The 22173-nt window shown below is 21.9% G+C and overlaps 3 protein-coding genes and 1 long non-coding RNA gene across 4 annotated transcripts in view; 1 reads left to right on the top strand and 3 right to left on the bottom strand.

The window, feature by feature from the left end:
- Positions 1–22173, top strand: part of LOC122502753 — a 272977-nt gene that overhangs the window by 52385 nt on the left and 198419 nt on the right. The window lies entirely within an intron of this gene.
- On the bottom strand, positions 1678–9889 carry LOC122502749 (venom allergen 3-like). The gene is made up of 5 exons (XM_043612943.1): positions 9666–9889; positions 7735–7902; positions 7571–7652; positions 3316–3448; positions 1678–2002 (listed from the first exon to the last, which is right to left on the bottom strand). Exons 1-5 carry the CDS (start codon positions 9786–9788, stop codon positions 1825–1827), a joined length of 684 nt encoding a protein of 227 aa, XP_043468878.1. The 5' UTR covers positions 9789–9889; the 3' UTR covers positions 1678–1824.
- Positions 10604–14115, bottom strand: LOC122502750 (venom allergen 3-like). The gene is made up of 5 exons (XM_043612944.1): positions 13896–14115; positions 12473–12640; positions 12309–12390; positions 11438–11570; positions 10604–11029 (listed from the first exon to the last, which is right to left on the bottom strand). Exons 1-5 carry the CDS (start codon positions 14016–14018, stop codon positions 10855–10857), a joined length of 681 nt encoding a protein of 226 aa, XP_043468879.1. The 5' UTR covers positions 14019–14115; the 3' UTR covers positions 10604–10854.
- LOC122502748 (venom allergen 5-like) lies at positions 16759–20939 on the bottom strand. The gene is made up of 5 exons (XM_043612942.1): positions 20758–20939; positions 18378–18539; positions 18214–18295; positions 17284–17419; positions 16759–17053 (listed from the first exon to the last, which is right to left on the bottom strand). Exons 1-5 carry the CDS (start codon positions 20884–20886, stop codon positions 16876–16878), a joined length of 687 nt encoding a protein of 228 aa, XP_043468877.1. The 5' UTR covers positions 20887–20939; the 3' UTR covers positions 16759–16875.

Genomic DNA, 22173 nt, shown 5'->3' with positions numbered 1-22173 from the left:
GAATTAACTATAATAATTTGAATGTTTTTTCATTCATTCATTCATTCATTCATTCTCTTTTTCTGTCCCTCACACTCTGAAATTGTCTTTCGCTTATACTTTTGTTTTTATTGTTTTTATAAGAAAATTATTGTTATTTATAATTATTGTTTCTGTTATTGTGTTAATATAAGAATATTGTTACTGTAACTTCATCAAAATTATATTCATTATTTTAATTCAATTATTATTTTCTAGAATATTGAATTATTTTTTATGAAAATAATAATTATTGAATTCCTGTAAAACTTTTATTATTTATGAAAATAATTAAATGTTTGCATACAATTTTATTAAAAAATTTTTTTAAATAATTGAATTCTTTTTGGGAAATATTATTAAAATAGTAGATCTTGAAAATCATTGAAATTAGAAAATTCTTTTTAAAATTAAATTCTTAAGAAAAATTTTATTATTTATAAAATTAATTGAATTCTTGTCCAAGAAATTGATTAAAATCTTTAAAATCATTTAAATTTTACAAACAATTTTATTATTTTTGAAAATAATTGAATTTTCCTGAAAAATTTACTTATTTATAAAAATAATTGAAATCCCCTAAAAAATTTATTTATTTACAAAAATAATTGAATTCTTTCCAAGAAAATTGATTAAAATCTTTAAAATCATTAAATTCCCCTGAAAAATTTGATTTTTTATAAAAATAATTGAAATCCCCTAGAAAATTTACTTATTTGTAAAAATAATTGAATTCTTTACAAGAATTTTGATTAAAATCTTGAAAATAATTTAAATTTTGTAAATAATATTATTATTTTTGAAAATAATTGAATTCCTCAGAAGAATTTTGTATTATTTATTAAAATAATTGAATTCTTGCTCAAGAAATTGATTAAAATCTTTGAAATAATTGAAATTTCGCAAGGACTTTTATTGTTTTGGAAAATAATTGAATTCTTTTCAAGAAATTGATTAAAATCTTTGAAATAATTAAATTCTTACAAAAAATTTTAATATTTTTTATATTAATTGATTTATATGAATTGAATTTTTAAATATTTTTCTTTTGTTTTTGAATAATTGGAATTATTTTGTGAAATTTTAGTAAAATAGTAATTAAAAATTTAATTCTTTTTGGGAAATTTTATTAAAATAGTAGATATTGAAAATCATTGAAATTAGAAAAATGCATTTTATTTTTGAAAATAATTGAAATTAGGACAAGAATTTTTTTTGACATTTATGAAAATAATTGAACTTTGGAGAAGAATTTTGTTCATCATCAGAAATCAGGAAAATCTTGATGAAAATGATTTGAAAAATTAACATATTACGTAATTGGATCATTTTTATTTATTTTTTATTTATTTAATTAATTTGACAGACATTTTTTTCTTGACAGCTTTATAATACTCATTTTATTATTGTTATTATTATTACTTTTTTTTCCTTGTAATGTATAAAATTAGAATGTCAGTTTGTGTTGGTTTTGTTTGTATTGTATTTAGTTGTTGTTTTTCGATAACATTTTATTAATTTTTCTTCTCCTTCAATTGTGATAATATTTTCTTAAATTTATACTGAAATAACAAATATCGAAAAAAAATTATTAACATTTAATAAAAGTTGAGTGAAAATAACAATTCAATTGAAAAAGTATACCACTGTAGTTGAAAAGCATTATTCTGCTTCACTGTATTTCGATACATAATTAAGACAAAGTAGTTTGTCGTTAGTAAACAATTGTTTAAGATAATAATTTTCTACACTGAAAGAAATTTAGTCGAAAAATTCAACTATCATTTTATAGTTGAATAGTTGAATTTACGTGCGTTTAATGTCGTATACTTTGCCTCCAATATTATTACCTGCAGGACCATAGTTGCAAACTAGTGTGGTTATGATTACGTGATTGTTAAATCTGTGGTTAATATAACCACAACCAATGAATCTAGTTGTTGACCATACCAATTGGGTATAACGATGAACATCTGAATAATCCCTGCAAAGAAAAGAAATTCAGAAATGTATAATTATTATCGTTAAAATAAAAAATCAACTCTTTATCATTTACAATTGTATACTTTTAATTATACATGTAACATTTTTTTTACTTCTTTCTCTATTAAAAATTCCCACATATGGGATTCTACATGGGTTCTTATGCAAAAACTCATAAATTCTTTGATTTAAAGAAATTATTTCATTAGTTCTTTGTCGTTGGCTAAAATAAATATTTCTTTGGATTAAAGAAATCTTTTATTTGAATATATAATATAAGAATAATGCAAGAACCTACACCCAGAGAAAAAAGTTATTTATTTTAACTAAAAGTGTATATTTAAGAAAAATTTATTTGTTGCAAATAAATATTTTATTTAAAATAAATAAACTAATATTTATTTCAAATAAATGCACTAATTAATCTAAAATAAAGAAATATATTTGCAATTTATGAAATAGTATATTTGTAGCAAATAAAAAATATATTTGATTCAAATAAATGTTTGTTTGACTTATAAGTAGACGCCTGCGCATATTGCATTGCTATAGTAAAACAATAAGATGTTTTGCTTTTAACAGTTTAACGCGTACAATTATAAGAGGTTTATTCATCATGAATAGTTAACAAATTTAATTGATTTAAGTACAGAATTTTTCTTTTTAAGTGAAAATTTTAATTAGTACAAAGTAACAGATTTGTATGTGATTTCATTTACATTTTAGTGTCTTATTTGAGATTTTGTGAGAAAAATGTGACAGTGGACTTTTACATATGAAGTGAAAAAGTAAAGTAAAATGACTAACAATAAAAAAACCTGACTTTATTTAACAAATATTCTTATAAAAATAAACATTTATTTTAATGAATATTAAAAGTTCCATTAGTGATTGTGATTGTTAAATTTATTTGAAGGTTATAAGTGAATTTTAATATTTTAGAATGCTTACAGGATTTATTAAAATGAAAAGTGTTTTTTATTTGTTCTAAATATAAAATATATTTAAAGAAAATATAAAATTTTTTTCATTTAAATAAAAATGGATATTTAAACGAAATATATTAATTCAAATAAAAAATATTATTTGAGCTAAATAAAAGTTTAGTTGGTTCTGTGACAAATATCCTTTTTTATTTGTTTGAAATAAATTTTATTTAATTCAAATAAATCATTTCTCTAGGTGTACGTAGAATCTTATGTAGCAACCAAAGTGGAAATTTTAGGGTTTGAACGAAAACAAATTTTAATCCAAATATTTGTACAATTTTTTTTTTGCTAATTTACTATTAATTAAAATGTTGTATTGTCTTACATGACACGTTCGACTTGTCGGGAATCGAATTTATTGACCTCTTTATACCAGTCATTTATAATTCGTGTTATTATATTGGATGGAACTGTTTCTACATATAACACACCAATGTTTTGACCAACAAGGAAACGTTCTGAAATTAAGATATATTATTTTTCATTAAAACAAAACCTAGTTCTTCCATAAAAACGTTTTATTTTGTAAATAAATATTTAAAATACTTGTTCAGGGTTGCCGCACAGGTCATTCATAAAAGAATTCTAAATTTTATTGTCCAACTCAACAGCCTTTTAAAAAAAAAAGAAAATCTTCAATTCAATTTAAAATTCTTTCTATTTCTAACAAAAATTGAACTTTACAGATTTAAAATTGAGTTATATTTTCAAACTGTAAAAATTTCACATTTAAAACGGAAAAATAAATTAATTTATAATTTTTTTCTTTTTGGAATAATATTATTACAAAAATTATTCTCTAAATTTGAATTAGAAAATATTTCAATTATTTATAACAAAAGTGATACGAAATTTCTAAAATTAATTTTTCAAATCTAAATAGAATGAGTTATTAAAATAAATGAAATTATGTTTTTCTTAGAAAATAAATTTTTAAAAAACCATTTGCATTAATAATAATTCGTTTTTCTGCAATAATTTATAAGTCACTATTTTTATATTTTAGAATGTCAAACTAATATTAGGTATATTAATATTGAATTAATTAAATTAATTAATTAATTAATTATTAATTAATTAAATTTCAAATTATGTTTTAGAAAAGTTGAATTTTAAAAAATTGTAATTAAAAATTCTGAATAACCCAGTAATAAGGGGTGAATTAAAGTGGATTGGTACTTTTATGCCCTTAAATTCCAAACCAATTCCGTTTTTGTCCTCAATCTTAATGAATTCCTTTTCTATTGTTAAGTTGATAATTTCTATCCAATTCAATTCTCTGTAACCACGTGACCAGAGTCTGAATTCACTTTAATGCCGTTTAAGGGAATCATTTGTTGTGGAGTTAATGCCTTTTAATTAACATTGAATTCTTTAAAGGGCATTAAAGGGAATTGAAATCTTGAAAACATACAGTGCCGCTCAATAACTTTTGCCCACCCTACAGCGATTAAAGGCTTTACAAAAAGTTTTGTATTTTGTTTATTATTAAAGATAAAAAGCTCGAAAAGGTCTTTTTTTAAAGCTCTTTTCCTGAGCTTTAACACTGTATAAAACAAAAATTAAAAAAAATTAATTTGTTAATGTTTAAAAAATGTTATTGCACCATAAAATTTTTCGTTTTTTTTCGTTTTTTTTAAAGTGATACAGTTTTATAGAAAATGGTCGCATTTTAATCCAACACATATTTTCTGAAAGCTAGTTTTATCACCTTTAAAATGCATTTTTAAAAATTTTTATACTTTAATCCGTTTACAAACAATATAATAAGTAAGTATTACCTATATCAAAAGTTATTTAAATGATTTGTGAGTTAAAATTATTGAAAAAAATTAAATAAATACGATGAAAAATTTTCTTCCTTGTTGTAGTGAGTGTAAAAAGCGAGTTTCTACAATTAAAACATAAAAATATAAAAAATGAAAAAAAAATTTTTTTCAAAAAAAGTCAAAAAAATTAAAAAAAAAAAAATTTTAATATTTTTTTCTAATTTTGCACACAAAAAGGAACAATTTATTTTATTAACAATTTTTTCCTAAAGTAACCGTTTTTGAGTTATCAACAATTGAAAAAAATGACTAATTTTTAAAAAAAAAATCATATTTTTCTTAAAAATTATCTTATAAAAATTTTTAAAAATGCATTTTAAAGGTAATAAAACTAGCTTTCAGAAAATATGTGTTGGATTAAAATGCGACCATTTCCTATGAAACTGTATCACTTTAAAAAAAGCGAAAAAAACAAAAAATTTTATGTTGCAATAACATTTTTTAAACATTAACAAATTAATTTTTTTAATTTTTGTTTTATACAGTGTTAAAGCTCAGGAGAAGAGCTTTAAAAAAGACCTTTTTGAGCTTTTTATCTTTAATAATAAACAGAATACAAAACTTTTTGTAAAGCCTTCAATCGCTGTTGGGTGGGCAAAAGTTATTGAGCGGCACTGTAATTTTTGAGAGTTTGTTCTTTACACGGAAAGAAACTTAATATCTAATATTAAAAAAGTATTTTACAAAATGATACAATGCGAAATTTTAATATCAGAAATACTAAATTTTAAAAACATTTATGACGGGTTCCACGTTAAGTGACCCAGGTCAAAATTTTAAATGTTTGGGATCGGGTTAAAATTTTGCAGAAACAGTAGTCCTATTAGATACAATTAAAAATACCAAATATTATTAATTTATTTAAACAAATATTAAAACTGGAGGGGGTCAAAGTTTAAATTTTTGGTCTAACATGGAATATTTGAAAAATTTGTAGTTTCTTTAAAACAAAACGAAAATACGTTTTCTATTTTGGGTTTTTCTGCTGTTTTTCAACACTCTCTAATGGTGTAAACAAATGTAGAGAAAAAAAATGTTAGACCTTGAAAAATTAAATTAAAAAATAAAATTTCATTTTTTCATCAAATGGACAGTTTTTATTTTTTAAAAAAAATTTTTATCATAAAGGTGACGTTTTTTCCTAAAAAAAATGTATAGGTCAAAACGTGGGACAAGAACTTTTAACTGGTCAAAATAAACATTTACTTCTGCAATCCACCGCCCCTGCTCGTTGTTGGGCTATATATTGTTTATAACAATTGAAATAAATTATTTTATGCTTTATTAATTATCTGGTGGTCATATTGGATGAATTTAAATTGATTTAGATCATGTGCATCAACGAAATAAGAAAATAAACCTCCTTTTTTTAAAAAGGTGTATTAATTTGTTAACTTTGATTTAAAAAAAATTATAAATAATTAAAATCTCCAAAATCTGCCTCAAAGGATGTCTTAAGAATTTATTCCCCTTTAACTTAAGACAAAGAACACTCAAATCGGTTAAAAATTGTAAGCTATAGACATTTTTTAATAGTAAATTGTAAAAAAAATTCCACTGTGGGACGGTGCACGGCAGAAGTAAATGCTTAATTTGACTAGTTAAAAGTTCTTGTCCCACGTTTTGACCTATACATTTTTTTTAGGAAAAAACCTCACCTTTATGATAAAATTTTTTTTAAAAAAATACAAACTGCCCATTTGATAAAAAAATGAAATTTTATTTTTTAATTTAATTTTTCAAGGTCAAACAATTTTTTTTCTCTACATTTGTTCACACTATTAGAAAGTGTTGAAAAACAGCAGCAAAACCCAAAATAGAAAACGTATTTTCGTTTTGTTTTAAAGAAACTACAAATTTTTCAAATATTCCATGTAAATTTTTGACCTGGGTCACTTGACGTGGAACCCGTCTTATATGAAATTTAATAACGTTATATTACAATTTGTTAAATATTTTTAATATTTCATATAACTTTATTAAATTTCATATAATTTTTTTTAAGGTTTAGTTTTTCTGATATCAAAATTTCGCTTTATCGCATTTTATCCTACAATTGTAAAATTAAATTTTTTGAAAATTTTAATAGCTGTATTTTTATTGAAATTATTTGAAATTTTAATTCCTTTGGAAAAATAAATATCAATTAGTTTTTGAATAAAAATTACAATTGAATTTCTTAACGAAAATTATTGAAGTTTTGAACAATTTAATTGTAGAAATTCTGATTAAAATTTGGTTTTTAAAAAATTGAAAAAAATTAAGTGAAATTTCATTAAAATTATATTTTAAGGAATTTTATTTTATTTTTTTTACTTTAAAATATAATTTTGAAAAATATTCGTATTTTTAAAGAATTCTAACTAAAAATTTAGAAAATAATTGAATTTAAAAAAAATTTAGAATTTATCTTTGTTACTTGGATAAGAAAAGAAGTTAACGAGTTTTTTTTAAGTTGTTAAATTTAATTTTTCGATAGCTACTTGTTTACTATTTCTTTTCGGTTTTTAAATCTACTGTTATTTTATTTAACCTCAAAAAATTATTTATTTTATCAAAAATATCTCACTTTCAAGTTGTAAATACATAACTATCTTGGCGATTTCTGCACTATTGATGTTCAAATAATTCTTAATTTTTTTAAATTTAGAAATCTATTTGAATAATTATTTTTTTTTTAAAAATGAAGTATTTCTATTAAATTAAAAAAATAATTTTAAACTAACAATGGCCTTCAAAGTTATTACTTACGAACGTGACGGCATTCGTCTTGATGAAATGGGCATGTATTAACCCACCTCTGTGCAATGATTGCCAATTCATCATCCCATATCTGAAGGCATGAAATAAAAAATAATTAAAAAGTAAAGTTAAAATAGTTATTTAATTTTTATAATTTTCGTAATGAAACCAACCAAATCTGGAATGCTTATTGCTGGAGGTTGTGGTCCAGGATTTCCTCTTATTTCACCTCCCGATGCAACTTTTTGTCTAAGGTTATTATGCAATTCTAAAATTTCCCTTTTCTGATCTGAATTGAGTCCCACATGTGATACAAGACAAACTGGATCTGGGTTTGGATTCTAATGTTATTTTATGTTAATTAATATTATACTATATTAATTAACGTAATATTATAATATTAATTAATGTAGTAATTAATATAAATTAATATAACAATCATAGGCTTCGCACTCATCTATACTAAAACCTACTATTTACTACTTTTTTTACAATTTGCTACTATTTGGATACTTTTTTAGATTTATGACATTAAAAGCTACTTTTTTCTTATTATTTTTAGGGGAAATTTGCATCACTTTAAATTCACTAATAGTTGTAACAAAAAAAATTCTAACAATTGTAAGAAAATTCTTTAAAACTATTTAATTATTCTCAAAAACTTTTCGAAAAACAATGATTTTCAATATTTATACCTACAATTTTAATAAAATTCCACAAAAAATTTTTGATAAAATTCTTCGAAAATATTCACTTTTTTTAAAAGTAATAAAACTTTCAAAGGAATTGAATTTGGTATTTAAAATATTTCATAAAATTTTTCGAAATAAATCAATTTAAAATTTTTTATAAAATTCTACCGCAAGAATTCAATTATTTTCACAAGCAATAATATTTTTCACGAAAAATGAATTATTTATAAAAATTTAAATAAAATTCCAGGCAAGGATACAATTTATTATTTTCGTATAATAAATAATAAAATTCTTCTCAAGAATACAATTGCCTACTTTTAATAATTTTTAATAACATTCATCACAAGAATTCAATTATTTTCCCAAATAATAACATTTTTCACGAGAATTCAATTATTTAAAAAAAATTAAATAAAATTCTTCGCAAGAATTCAATTATTTTCATAAATAATAAAATTCTGCTCAGAAATTCAATTATTTTTTTAAAAAATTGATAAATTCTTTCTTTAATTCTTCACAATTATTCAATTATTTTCCCAAATAATAAAATTTTTAACGAGAATTCAATTTTATTTGACAAAAATTAAGGTCCTGAAAACACTCTACGTTAAAAAAAAAATAAATAAAATTCTTCGCAAAAATTCAATTATTTTCATAAATAATAAAATTCTTCTCAGAAATTAAATTATTTTTTAAAAAATTGATAAATTCTTTATAAGAATAAAATATTGAGAAACATTTAATTATTCAATGTATATATTATTTGTTTTTATATTTAAAATAATATTTAATAATATTTATTTATTTTTTTTTTATTTATTTATTTATTTTTTTATTTTTTTATTTTTTATTTTTTATATTTAAATAGTTGAATTTCAGTTGAACTCTCTAATAAGAATTGATTTAAAAACGAATTTCAGTTGAAATTTTAGATAATAATTGAATATTAAAAGTGTTATATTACGATTTTTTTAGAAATAACTAAATTTCAAAAGATTATTAAATTGAAATCGTTGATAATTTTAATTGTTGTAAAACTGTAATAACATTTAAATTTTTACTTTGAAAAATTATTAATTTATTTTTTTAATTCTTGTGAAGAATTTAAATTAAATTTCAATAAATAATTTCATAATTGTATTATTAAAAAATTTTAGAATTAAAGTTCTTAGCAGGATTAGAGTAAAAATAAATATTTTTGATTGAAATGAGGAATCAGTCAGGGAAATACTGAATCAAATTTTTGTGAATCGACTAAAACATTTTTTTTTATTCGTTAACATTAATTTTCTATAGCTACTTTTTTCAGTTTTAAAGCTACTTTTTGATTCTTTTTTAAAATGAATTCAAACAATTATGTTACATGTTCGAACTTAATTTGTTTCCTTAAATTCTGATAATGTACTTACGGGAAAAAGACACATTGTGTGAGTTCTGCAAAGTCGACAATAATCTTCTCGTCTATGCTGACCAGATATCAACGCAATCACTGAGAATATAACAAAAAGTGTCAAACTGCGTAATTGAATCATTTTTGCTTCCTCGTGGAGGAACTTTTGTAGTCGTTTAATTTATAAAATTTTTTAAAGAGCTTTAAACAAATTTTCCTTATAGGAATGTGTTACCTGAACAAATGTCCGTATACGTATGTGTATCTCGTTTTTTGTGAACGCGATAACTCGAAGAAGTTTCAACGAATTTGGTTAAAAATTATAAGGTATTTTTTTTGACTTTTTTCAAAAAAAAATTTTTTAAGTTGGTTATTGAAGTTAATGTATGATAAAATTTTATTCTTTCCATCAAGACGAATCGATTGGTCTGTATAAAGTATAAATATGAGAATTTATAGAGTTAATCATAATTAAAGACGAAAAATTCGCATTTTTATCAAAAAATCAGTTCTTTCAGCAAAATTATGTTGCTGTACAATAAAATCTTACCCCTTACTTTCAAAAATCTTATTATTTTGAATTATTAGTGAATTATTGAATAATTAAAGACGAAATAATTTGCTAAAATCTTTATTATTATTATTATTATTATTATTATTATTATTCTGCTTCACTGTATTTTGACAAAAAATTAAAACACAGTAGTTTTCATTTTATTAAATAATTGTCGAAGATAATAATTTCCTACACTGAAAAAAATTTAGTCGAAAAGTTCAACTACCATTATGTAGTTGAGTGTAAAGTAGTTAAATTAATTATTTTTTCAGTTATGCTAACAATGTTTGTATAGTTGATTTGACTATTTTTGATGTAGTCAAAAAATAATAGTTCAATATGAAGCTGAAGTCTGCAACGCTTTTAAAAAAGAATTTTTTTCAAGTTAAATTCATCTCTAATTTTCATGTGCGTTAATTTTTAAGAAATTAATTGTTACTTAAGAGACAATTTTATTGTTAAAAAATAACATTATTTTGAATTAAAATTAAAAAAACGCATTATTTTTTCGTTTTCGTTTTCAAAAACGTTGCAGACTTCATTCTCATAGTTCAGTTGACTAAAAAAAAGTATTCAAGTTACAGTTGAGGACTTATTGAATTATTGAGAGTAGTTGAAAAGTTGTAAAATCTACTAGAAATTTTTTTTGAATTTACGTGCGTTTAATGTCGTATATTTTTCCTCGAATAAAATTACCTGTAGGACCATAGTTGCAAGCTAGTGTGGCTATGATCTGATTGTTATGATTGAGGTTAATATAACCACAGCCAATGAATCTAGTTGTTGACCATACCATTTGGGTATAACGAAGAACTAGTGTGTAATCCCTGCAAAGAAAAAAAATTGAGAAATGTATCATATTATCGTTAAAATAAGAAATCAAGACTTTATCTTTTACAATTGTAAGTAGAAAGTGTAGAAGTTTATGAGATTTCACATCCAGAAAAAGATTTGTTTGTTTCAAAGAAATTTTCTTTTTTTGATTGTTATTAGGTCAAAGAAAAATTTCTTTGATTTAAAGAAATTATTTCATTAGTTCTTTTTCGTTGACTAAAATAAATATTTCTTTGGATTAAAGAAATCTTTTCTTTGAATAAATAATATGAGAACCCACGTAGAATCTCATGTAGCATCCCATGTTGAATTGGGTTTGAACGAAAAAAAATTTTAATCCAAACATTTGTACACTTTTTTTTTGCTAATTTACTATTAATTAAAATGTTCTGTTGTCTTACATGACACGTTCGACTTGTCGGGAATCGAATTTCTCGACCTCATTATACCAGTCATTTATAATTTGTGTTATTATATCGGATGGAACTGTTGTTACAAATTTCCCACCAATGTTTTGACCAACAAAGAAACGTTCTGAAATTAAGATATTATTTTTAATTAAAACAAAACCTAGTTCTTCTATAAAAAATATTTATTTTGTAAATAAATATGTGACGCGTCGCGAAGAAAAGCACCTAAGAAGCATATCGAAAATTTTACAGGTGGAGGGAAAAAGGAAAGAGAAAATCAACTCTTAGCACGAATTTCTGTTTTGTAAATCATTATTACTAAAGTATTTCAGATAAGTATTTGATAAAAATTAATTTTGAGTTTAGATAGTTAAAAAGTAATCTTTAATTTATCTGAAACAATCATAGACATAATTTTATTTTTTTTTACTTTAAGATATAATTTTGGAAAATAATCGTATTTTTGAAGAATTCTAACTGAAAATTTAGAAAATAATTGAATTTAAAAAAAATTTTAAATTAATCTTTATCACTAGGATAAGAAAAGAAGTTAACGAGTTTTTTTAAGTTAAATTTAATTTTTCGATAGCTACTTTTTTACTATTTCTTTTCGGTTTTTAAAATCTACTGTTATTTTATTTAACCTCAAAAATTTATTTATTTAATCAAAACTATCTTACTTTCAAAGTTGTAAATATATAACTATCTTGGTGATTTCTGCACGAGATGTTCAAATAATTCTTAATTTTTTTAACTTTAGAAATCTATCCGAAAAATTATATTTTTTAAAAAAATGAAGAATTTCTATTAAACTAAAAAAAAAATTTTTAAACTAACAATGGCATTCTAAGTTATTACTTACGAACGTGTCTGCATGAATCCATACTAAATCTGCATTGATTAACCCACCTCTGTGCAATGATTGCCAATTCATCATCCCATACCTGAAGACATGAAATAAAAAATAATTAAAAAGTAAAGTTAAAATAGTTATTTAATTTTTATAATTTTCGTAATGAAACCAACCAAATCTGGAATGCTTATTGCTGGAGGTTGTGGTCCAGGATTTCCTCTTGTTTCACCTCCCGATGCAACTTTTTGTCTAAGGCTATTATGCAATTCTAAAATTTCCCTTATCTGATCTGAATTGAGTCCCACGTGTGATACAGGACAAACTCGATGAGGGTTTGGATCCTAATTTTATTTTATGTTAATTAATATTTATATTAATTAATATTTATAATATATTAATTAATGTAAAAATTAATATGATATAATATTAATTAATATTTATTTTCCCAAATAATAAAATTTTTCACAAGAATTCAAATATTTTCATAATAATAAAATTCTTCTCAGAAATTCAATTAAAATTTTAAAAATTGATAAATTCTTTCTTTAAATCCTAGTAAGATCTCAATTATTTTCCCAAATAATAAAATTTTTCTCGAAAATTCATTTATTAAAAAGGAATTAAATAAAATTCTTCGCAGAAATTCAATTATTCTCATAAATGTTAAAATTCTTCTCAGAAATTCAATTATTTTTCCAAACAATAAAATCTTTACCGAAAATTCAATTATTTTAAAAAAATGAAATAAAATTCATCGCAAAAATTCAATTATTTTCATAAATAATAAAAATCTTCTCAGAAATTCAATTAAAATTTTAAAAATTGATAATTTCTGTTTTTAATTCTTAGCAAAATTTCAATTATTTTCCCAAATAATAAAATTTTTCACAAGAATTCAAATATTTTCATTAATAATAAAATTCTTCTTAGAAATTCAATTAAAATTTTAAAAATTGATAAATTCTTTCTTTAATTTTTAGCAAGATCTCAATTATTTTCCCAAATAATAAAATTTTTTTCGAAAATTCATTTATTAAAAAGGAATTAAATAAAATTCTTAGCAAGAATTCAATTATTTTCATAAATAATAAAATTCTTCTCAGAAATTCAATTATTTTTTTAAAAATTGTGAAATTTTAATTGTTGTAAAACTGTAATAACATTTAAATTTTTACTTTAGAAAATTATTAATTTATTTTTTTTTAACTTTTCTGAAGAATTTAAATTAAATTTTAATAAATAATTTTATTTGTTTACTTTTAAAAATTACTTTTAAATACAATTGTATTTTTTAGGATAAAAGTTCAGAAAAAAATTGTATTTTTCAAATATTTAGAATTAAAGTTCTTAGCAGGATTAGAATAAAAATAAATATCAAATTTATAAATAATAAAATAATCAAATTTTTGTGAATATCGACTAAAACATTTTTTTTTATACGTTAGAATTAATTTTCGATAGCTACTTTTTTCAGTTTTAAAACTACTTTTTGATACTTTTTTAAAATGAATTATTGAGTGTGAAGCCTGCAATTTAAACATTAATTTTACATGTTCGAACTTAATTTGTTTCCTTAAATTCTGATAATGTACTTACGGGAAAAAGACACATTGTGTGAGTTCTGCAAATTCGACAATAATCTTGTCGACTAGGCTGACCAGAAATCAGCACAATCACTGAGAATATAACAAAAAGAGTCAAACTGCGTAATTGAACCATTTTTACTTACTGGATTGATGGTTTTTTTTTTTTAATCAATTGAAGTGACATCCTTTCTTCATTGCTTTTATACTCTACTTTATTTAAAATTTGTCAAAAAAATATCAGTTTGTGCTAGAATGTTTTTCCATTGCCTTGTTGTTGTTTTTTTAATATTATTTTATTGTCACTTTCCTCCAATTGTGACAACATTTTGTTTTATTTTTTCCAATTGTTCTCAATTTTCTTCAAATAAACAATATGTATATTTTGTTTACGTATACAAAATTTCGATTTCGAAACTCGTCATTAGAGGAAAATTATTTTTGTGCTAAAAATATTTAATTTACACACAAAAAGATCTCTGTTATTATTAATTACTCGTTGTCGAATCATTCCTTGACGGCTTTTAGTAATTGGCATTTAATTTCAACTTTTTTCTTTACATTGCTTAAAATTTGTTTAAAATTCATGAAATTTATAAATGCTAAATAATAATTCAATGATATTGTTTCTAAGATTTTCTACGTAAAGATAATTAATCGAACATCTAGAAAAATAAATTTTAAATCTTATTTTTAATTTTCTGCTTTAGAAACAGAAAAAAGATCTATCTTTGATGATTTTTTTTGGGAAAACGAAAACAGGAATTTTTTTTGGTAAAAAAGTAATTGTCGTCCCTGAAAACCCCAGAGTCATTATACATTAATTTTAGACATATCGTTCATCATATTGAATTGGTCAGTTTTAATTTTTGAAATCTCACTTCTGATTATGATCCTAAAGTTCTGAACGTTCAAATGAACGAAATTTATTTATTTCTTCCTCAAATTCAATTTTTATGACAATAATTTTGAGTCGCTATCAAAAAAATTAATTTTTAAAGTTTTTAAATGTAGAATCTAAGTTTTAAATTTTTATTCGAATCAATAATTTATGAAAATATTTTTAATACAAAATATTTCGTTCATTTGAACGTTCAAAACTTGTGATTCATTTCTGATTCATAAGTACCGTCCCAAAAAACTCTGAATTTTGATGTTTTTTTTTGTTTGTCTCGTAAACTATGAAATTACTTTTTTTTATTAAAATAATAAAATATTTTATTAAATTTTTTTTATTAAAATTTTATTAAAATATTGTATTAAAATTACGACGAATTTTAATAAAAAAACCTTCAATTTTTTCTATTTCTGACAATAATTTCTTTTTCAAGAACTATCATAAAATTATGACTTATAAATTATTTAATGAATAATTTTTACAATTATGATAAATACTAGGTTGATAAAAGAATTTTTAGTAAAAAATACTAAAAAAATTAAATTTTGGAAAAGTTACAAATGATTCCAGAAATTCAATTACCTATTTTCAAAATTTTTTATAAATTTTAAATTAAATTTAAAATTTAATTTAAAAAATTTTTTTTTTTTATTTAATTTAATTTTCTTCGAAATAATTCAATTATTTTCATAAGTAATACAACTTTCACAGGAATTCAATTATTTTTATAAATAATAAAATTCTTCACCAAAATTCTATTATTTTTATTAACTTGAATAAAATTCGTTGCAAGAATTAAATTATTTTCAAAAGTAATAAAATTCATTGCAGAAATTAAATTATGTTCAAAAACTAAAAAAAATTCTTGTCAAAATTTCAAGTATCTTTATAAATAATAAAATTCTTCTCCGAAATTCAATTAGTTTAGAATTTTTTTTTTAAATTTTTGGGAAAATTTTAATTATTTTCATAAATAATAAAACTCATCGCAGAATTTTAATTATTTTTGATACAATATTTTAATCAAATTCTTCGGAAAATGTAATTATACTTAAAAATTTTATTAAAATTTGTTAAAAGAATTTAATTTTTTAAAAATCTTTTAATAAATTCTTTATGAGAATTCAATTTTAAGAAACATTCAATTATTCAATAAATTATTTATTTTTTAATTTAAATAATTGAATTCTTCTATAATTTTCTAATAGAAATTGATTTAAAAATGAATTACAGAAAAATCGATTTATTATTATTTATGAAAATGATTCAATTATTGCAACGAATTTTATAACATTTTTTTTTAAATAATTGAATTTTTTGAGAAATTTTACTATTTGTAAAAATAATTGAATTCTTGCGAAGGATTTTATTAGGATTTTTGTAAATAATTAATTTTTTTTTGAAAAATTTTGAATTTGAATGTTATGAAGAATTTTAATTGATGTTTTTGAATAATTTTACAATTAAAGAAATTTTTTTTGAGTAACTAATAATTTTTATAGTGAATCAGAATATTCTTTAGGGTCAGGGAAAAAGTGAAAATTTGGTCTGGAAATCAGGGAAAATTAAAATTAAATAATTGTGGCAACCCTGATATGGTAATTAAATTGAAATTATGAAAATAATTTTGAATGAGTTACAGTATGAATATTTTTATAATATAAAATAATGATTTTATCACTCGGATATCTTTAATTATTATGGGTTATTGTTGAATTTGAAAAAGGTTTGAATTTGAAATTTTTGAAAATCGTAATTACTATGGAAAAATAATTAATTAAATTCTTGTGTCAACCATGATAATGGATTTTCAATGTTGTTGTTCTCTTTGAACCTTTTGAAACAGATATTTTTAGTTTTAGAAATTTAGCTATTTAATTATATTAGTCAATTCTTTCAGAATTTTTATGTTAGGTAACAACAATAATATTAAAATTTTCATTACAACTAAAGTAATTAATAAAAGTAAAGCTAAAAATTCATAAAAACAATTTTATTTTTGAGTCTGGAATTATTAAAAAAATTGTCTGTAAAACCTGGAAACAGTAGTTTGCCTTTTTTAAATAATTGTCGATGGTAATAATTTTCCTAAGTATTATAGGGAACGGCGAATGTCATACATCTTGCCATTAACAATATTACCTGCAGGACCATAGTTGCAAACTAGTGTGACTGTGATAATGTTGCCTTGTTGATTGGTAATATAACCACAGCCAATATTGACACTTGTTGACCACAATATTTGGGTATAATGTTTAACAAAATTGAAATTCCTGAAATAAAAGAAAAAATGTATAATTTATCGTTAAAATTAAAAATCCACTTTTTATCTTTTCTACAGATATGGAATTAATGGTATAGTTTTTAATATATTTGTAAATGTTTTCTTCTTTCTTTCTTTCTTTCTTTGTTTTATTTCTTTGGGTTTAAAAGAAAAGGAAATTCGTCACTTGTTTGCTAATTTATTATAAATAGTTTTAATTAAAATGTTGAGTTGCCTTACCTGACACTTTCGACTTGTCGGGAATCGAATAAGACGACTTCATTATACCAGATTTGTATTAATCTTGTTATCATATTGGGTGGAATTGTTCCTACAAGTCGTAAGCTACCGACGTTTTGTCCAACTTGGAAACGTGCTGAAATAAAAATATTACCTTAAATACTGTTACAATTGTTATAAAAAAAATTGAAAATAATTGAATTCTCGAAGAACTTTCAAAAAATTATTAAAAATAATTGATTTAGAGATGAAGTTGAGTTTAAAATTGTAGAAAATAATTGAATTTTGGAAGGGTTATAAAAAAATTTTCTTTGAATCAAATATAATTTATTTGAGTTAAATAACAGTATATTTGTCTCAGAGCCAACTAAGTTATTTATTTGTTTTAAATACAAATTTTAATCGGCATAAATAAAACTTTTATTTGAAACAAATAAAATTTGTATTTAAAACAAAAATGAAATTTATTTGAAATAAATTAAAAGCATTTTTTCGATCTGTCAAACAATATTTTTTAAAGAAAAAAAAAACAAAACAAAAGCATACCTACACAAAAACTAATTTCAAAGTGTGGACAGACAGAATGAAAGAATGAAATACAAAGATGATTATAGTTAATTCTCTCTTCGTGTATTTGTTAGAAATTATTAAATTTGAATTTGACAAATCTTTTTATCGAATTGACTTCTTATTTATAAATTTTTTTTTAAAATAAAAAACTACTAAAATCTGTGCAAATTTATCGGCCCTCTAAAGGTTAACAAAATTATTCCAGTTTTGAATAATTGAATGATGAATGAATCATTGGAAGGTCACAAAAATTTTATTTTGTATTTTAAAATACAAAATAAAATTTTTTTGACTGCATTGACTTTTGACTTTTTTTGTATTTTTAATCGACGTTTATGCATAGATATTTATTATACTTACGAACAGTTCTGCACATGTCGTGTCCAAATCTGCATTGATTAGCCCATCTTTGTGCAATGATTGCTAATTCTTCATCCCAAACCTAAAGACATAAAATAAAAAATAATTTTTAATTGAAGTTACAATAGTTAATTAAGTTTCTTAATTTCCGTAATAAAACCAACCATGTTTGGCATATGTCTTGCACGAGGTTGTGGTCCAGGATTTCCTCTTCTTTCACCACCCGAAGCAACTTGTCTCCTAAAGTTGTTGTGCACTGTTAAAACCTCATTTCTCTGACTTGCAGTGAGACCCACTTGTAATGTAGGACAAACAGGATTTGGATTCTGAAAGTCATTTTATGTTACATTAATTAATATAATAATTAAAATAATATTATATTAATTTAAACTCAGCAGGGTTGTCACAGGTCAGGGAAATCAGGGAATTCAGGGAAAAGTCAGGGAATTTTATTAAAGTACTGGAAAAAATTGAATTTTGGAGAAGTTACAAATGATTGCAGAAATTCAATTATTTTCAAAAGTAATAAAATTCTTCACAGAAATTCAATTATGTTCGAAAATTTTAAAAGATTCTCATAAAAATTCAATTATCTTTAAAAATAATAAAATTCTTCTCCAAATTTCAATTATTTTCAAAAATTTTAATAAAATTCTTTGCAAAATTTCAATTATTTTAAAAAAATTTTTCTCAATTCAATGAGACATTTTTTACAAAAATTCAATTATTTTCATGAATAATAAAATTCATCATAGAATTTAAATTATTTTTAATACAATTTTAATTGAATTTCTCGAAAAATTTAATTATTCTTGAAAATTTTATTAAAATTTTTCGAAACAATTCAAGTTTGTTGATAAAATTCTTTATGATAATTTAGTTTCGAAAAACATTCATTTATTCAATAAATTATTTATTTTTTTATTTAAATAATTGAATTCTTGTAGGAATTCAAATTTATTTCCAATAAAAATTGATTTGAAAATGAATATTAGTTAAAATTTTAGATACTAATTGAATATTAAAAGCATTATAGCATGAAGTTTTAAAAAAAACATAATTGAATTGTTTCGAAGAATTTTAACAAAATTTTTGAAAATAGTGACATTTTTCGAAGAATTTACTTAAAATTGTATTAAAAATAATTGAAATCCTGTGAAGAATTTTATTAATTTATAAAAGTAATTGAATTCTTGCAATGAATTTTTTCAAATTTTTTTTTTAATAATTCAAAATATAATGTAAAGAATCTTATTATTTACGAAAATAATTGAATTTCTGCAACGAATTTTATTTCATTTTTTTTAAATAATTGAATTATTTTGATAACTTTTATTAAAATAGTAGATTTTGAAAATATTTTAATTTCAACGAAGAATTTCATTACAATCGTGAAATGTAATTAAATTCTTGCAAAAAATTTATAAAAATAATTCCATTTTTCTAGGAATTTTCTTTAAATTGTATTATAAATAATTGAAATCCTCAGAAAAATTTTATAATTTATTAAAATAATGGAATTCTTACAACAAATTTTATTAATTTTATTTTAAAATAATTGAATTCATGTGAAAGTTGTATTACTTGTAAAAATAATTGAATTCCTGCAACGAATTTTATTACATTTTATTTAAATAATTATATTCTTTTAAAAACTTGTATTAAAAATGTAAATTTTGAAAATTTTTTAATTTCAGCGAAGAATTTAATTACTTTTGCGAAATGTAATTTAGTTCTTGCAAAAAATTTTTGAAGATAATTTCATTCTTCGAGAAATTTATTTAAAATTGTATTAAAAATAATTGAAACCATATGTGAAGAATTTTATTATTTATGAAAATAATTGAATTCTTGCAGCGAATTTTATTATAATCTTTGTAAATAATTTAATTCTTTTTTGAAAAATGTTATGGAAATTAAAATTTTTATAAGTTGTTGAATTTTAAAAATGTTTGAATTTGAATGTTTTGAAGAATTTTAATTCCTATGGAAAAATAATAATTAAATGCTTTTATTTAAAAATTGAGTTATTGATGTTTGCGAATAATTTTACAATTTAAGAAATTCGTAAGTAAATGTAATAGAATATTTTTGTTAGTATCTAATAATTTTTAGAGTGAATCAGAATATTCTTTAGGGTCAGGGGAAAAGTCAAAATTTTGTCTGGAAATCAGGGAAAAGTCAGAGAAAAACAAAATTAATTTTTTGTGGCAACCCAGACTCAGTGAAAAAAATCATTTGATTCAAATAACCGATCACTTGTCTATTATCAAATAAATATTTACTTGACTCAAATAATTTTTTAATTTACATCAATTAAATGGTATTTGCTTAAAATACTGAATTTATTGTTTCAAAGACAATTTATTTATTGATGTAAATTAAAAATTATTTGCGTCCAGTAAATATTTATTTGATAATAACTGAATCAGTTATTTGAATAAAATAAAATTTTTTTCAATATATAGTAAATAATAGTTAATTAATATAGGGAATAATTGATAAAATACATATTCATATTTCCTTAAATTTTGATGTACTTACGCGAAAAACACACATTGTGTGACCAAAACAAAGTCGACAATATTGTAACGGAAGTGGTCCAGGCTGACCAGAAATCAGCACAATCACCGAGAAAATAACAAAAAGAGTTAAACTGCGTAATTGAACCATTTTTACTTACTGGATTGATGATTTTTTTTTTTAAATCAATTGACTTTCTTTCCAGCTTTTATACTCTACTTTATTTAAAATTAGGCAAAAAAATATCAAACTGTATCAGGATGTTTTGCTTCATTGCATTAGTTGTTATTTTTTGATATTATTTCATTGTCAATTTCCTCCAATTGTGATAACATTTTGCTTTATTTTTTTCCAATCGTACAAAGTTTTTCCTTAAATAAACAATATATTTTGGTTATGTGCAATCTTTCAATTTATTTCGAAGCTTATAACACTGGAGGAAAATTATTTGTATGCTAAAAATATTTAATTTCTATCTGAATTTGATGAAATATTTATTCCTCATTTTGAAAGTGATGTTGTGGTTATTACAGATTTCATGAGGATCCTAAAGTTCTGAACGTTCAAATGAACGAAAATTATTTATTTCTTCAACAAATTAAATTTTTATTGCAATTATTTTGCGTCTCTATCCAAAAAATTAATTACTGAGTTTCTAAACGTAAAATTTCAGTTTGTAAATTTTTTGTGATTAGTAATGCATAAAATATCTTCAATTAAAAAATATTTCGTTCATTTGAACGTTCAAAACTTTGGGATCATATTTCATGTCTATGTTTCTGCAGTTTTCGTCGATATTTTTTTGGAATTTGTGATAATTTTTGATGATAAAAAATGAATATTGTAAATTAAGAAATCATTCAGTATTTATACTTGACCGACAGTGTTGAGATGGGTGAGATTTTGTAATTTGACTTTGGCACTGACTTTAACCACTGATTTTGACGTTAACTTTGCCTTTTAATTTGACATTAACTTTAACTTTAAATTTTGACTTTAACTTTATTAAAGATTTATTTAACTTTATCAAAGTCGAAGTCAAAAAGTCAAAGTTAAAGACAATATCAAAGTTCAAACGAACTTTATTTATTTATACCAATTTACAATTTCATCTTGTTTCGAGTATAAATTATTATTTTTTCTAAGTTTTTTCTAATTGCAAAAAAGAAAAATATATAAAGAGACCAACAGACAAAAACACAAAATGAAAAATCTTCATTTTTCGGTGTGATTTTATTGTTAAAAGCTTTGCAAAAAAAAAAAAAAAAAAAATTTCCCCAACGGCAACAACAAAGGGAAAAATTGTAACAGAGAATTTTTGTGTATTGTTCCGTGGGTTTATTTAAAAACGCGCGTGCCAACCCCCATAATTCCTGGGGGTGTGTCGGGGGCGTGGGGCTGCAGCTGCTCTCGTGGTCTGCACGCGTCACATATATC

This window comes from Leptopilina heterotoma, unplaced genomic scaffold (genome assembly GCF_015476425.1).
Source record: "Leptopilina heterotoma isolate Lh14 unplaced genomic scaffold, ASM1547642v1 Lhet_237, whole genome shotgun sequence".
Lineage (NCBI taxonomy): Eukaryota > Metazoa > Arthropoda > Insecta > Hymenoptera > Figitidae > Leptopilina > Leptopilina heterotoma.
The sequence above is the reverse complement of the archived record's forward strand: the minus strand, read 5'-3'. Positions and strand labels throughout refer to the sequence as shown.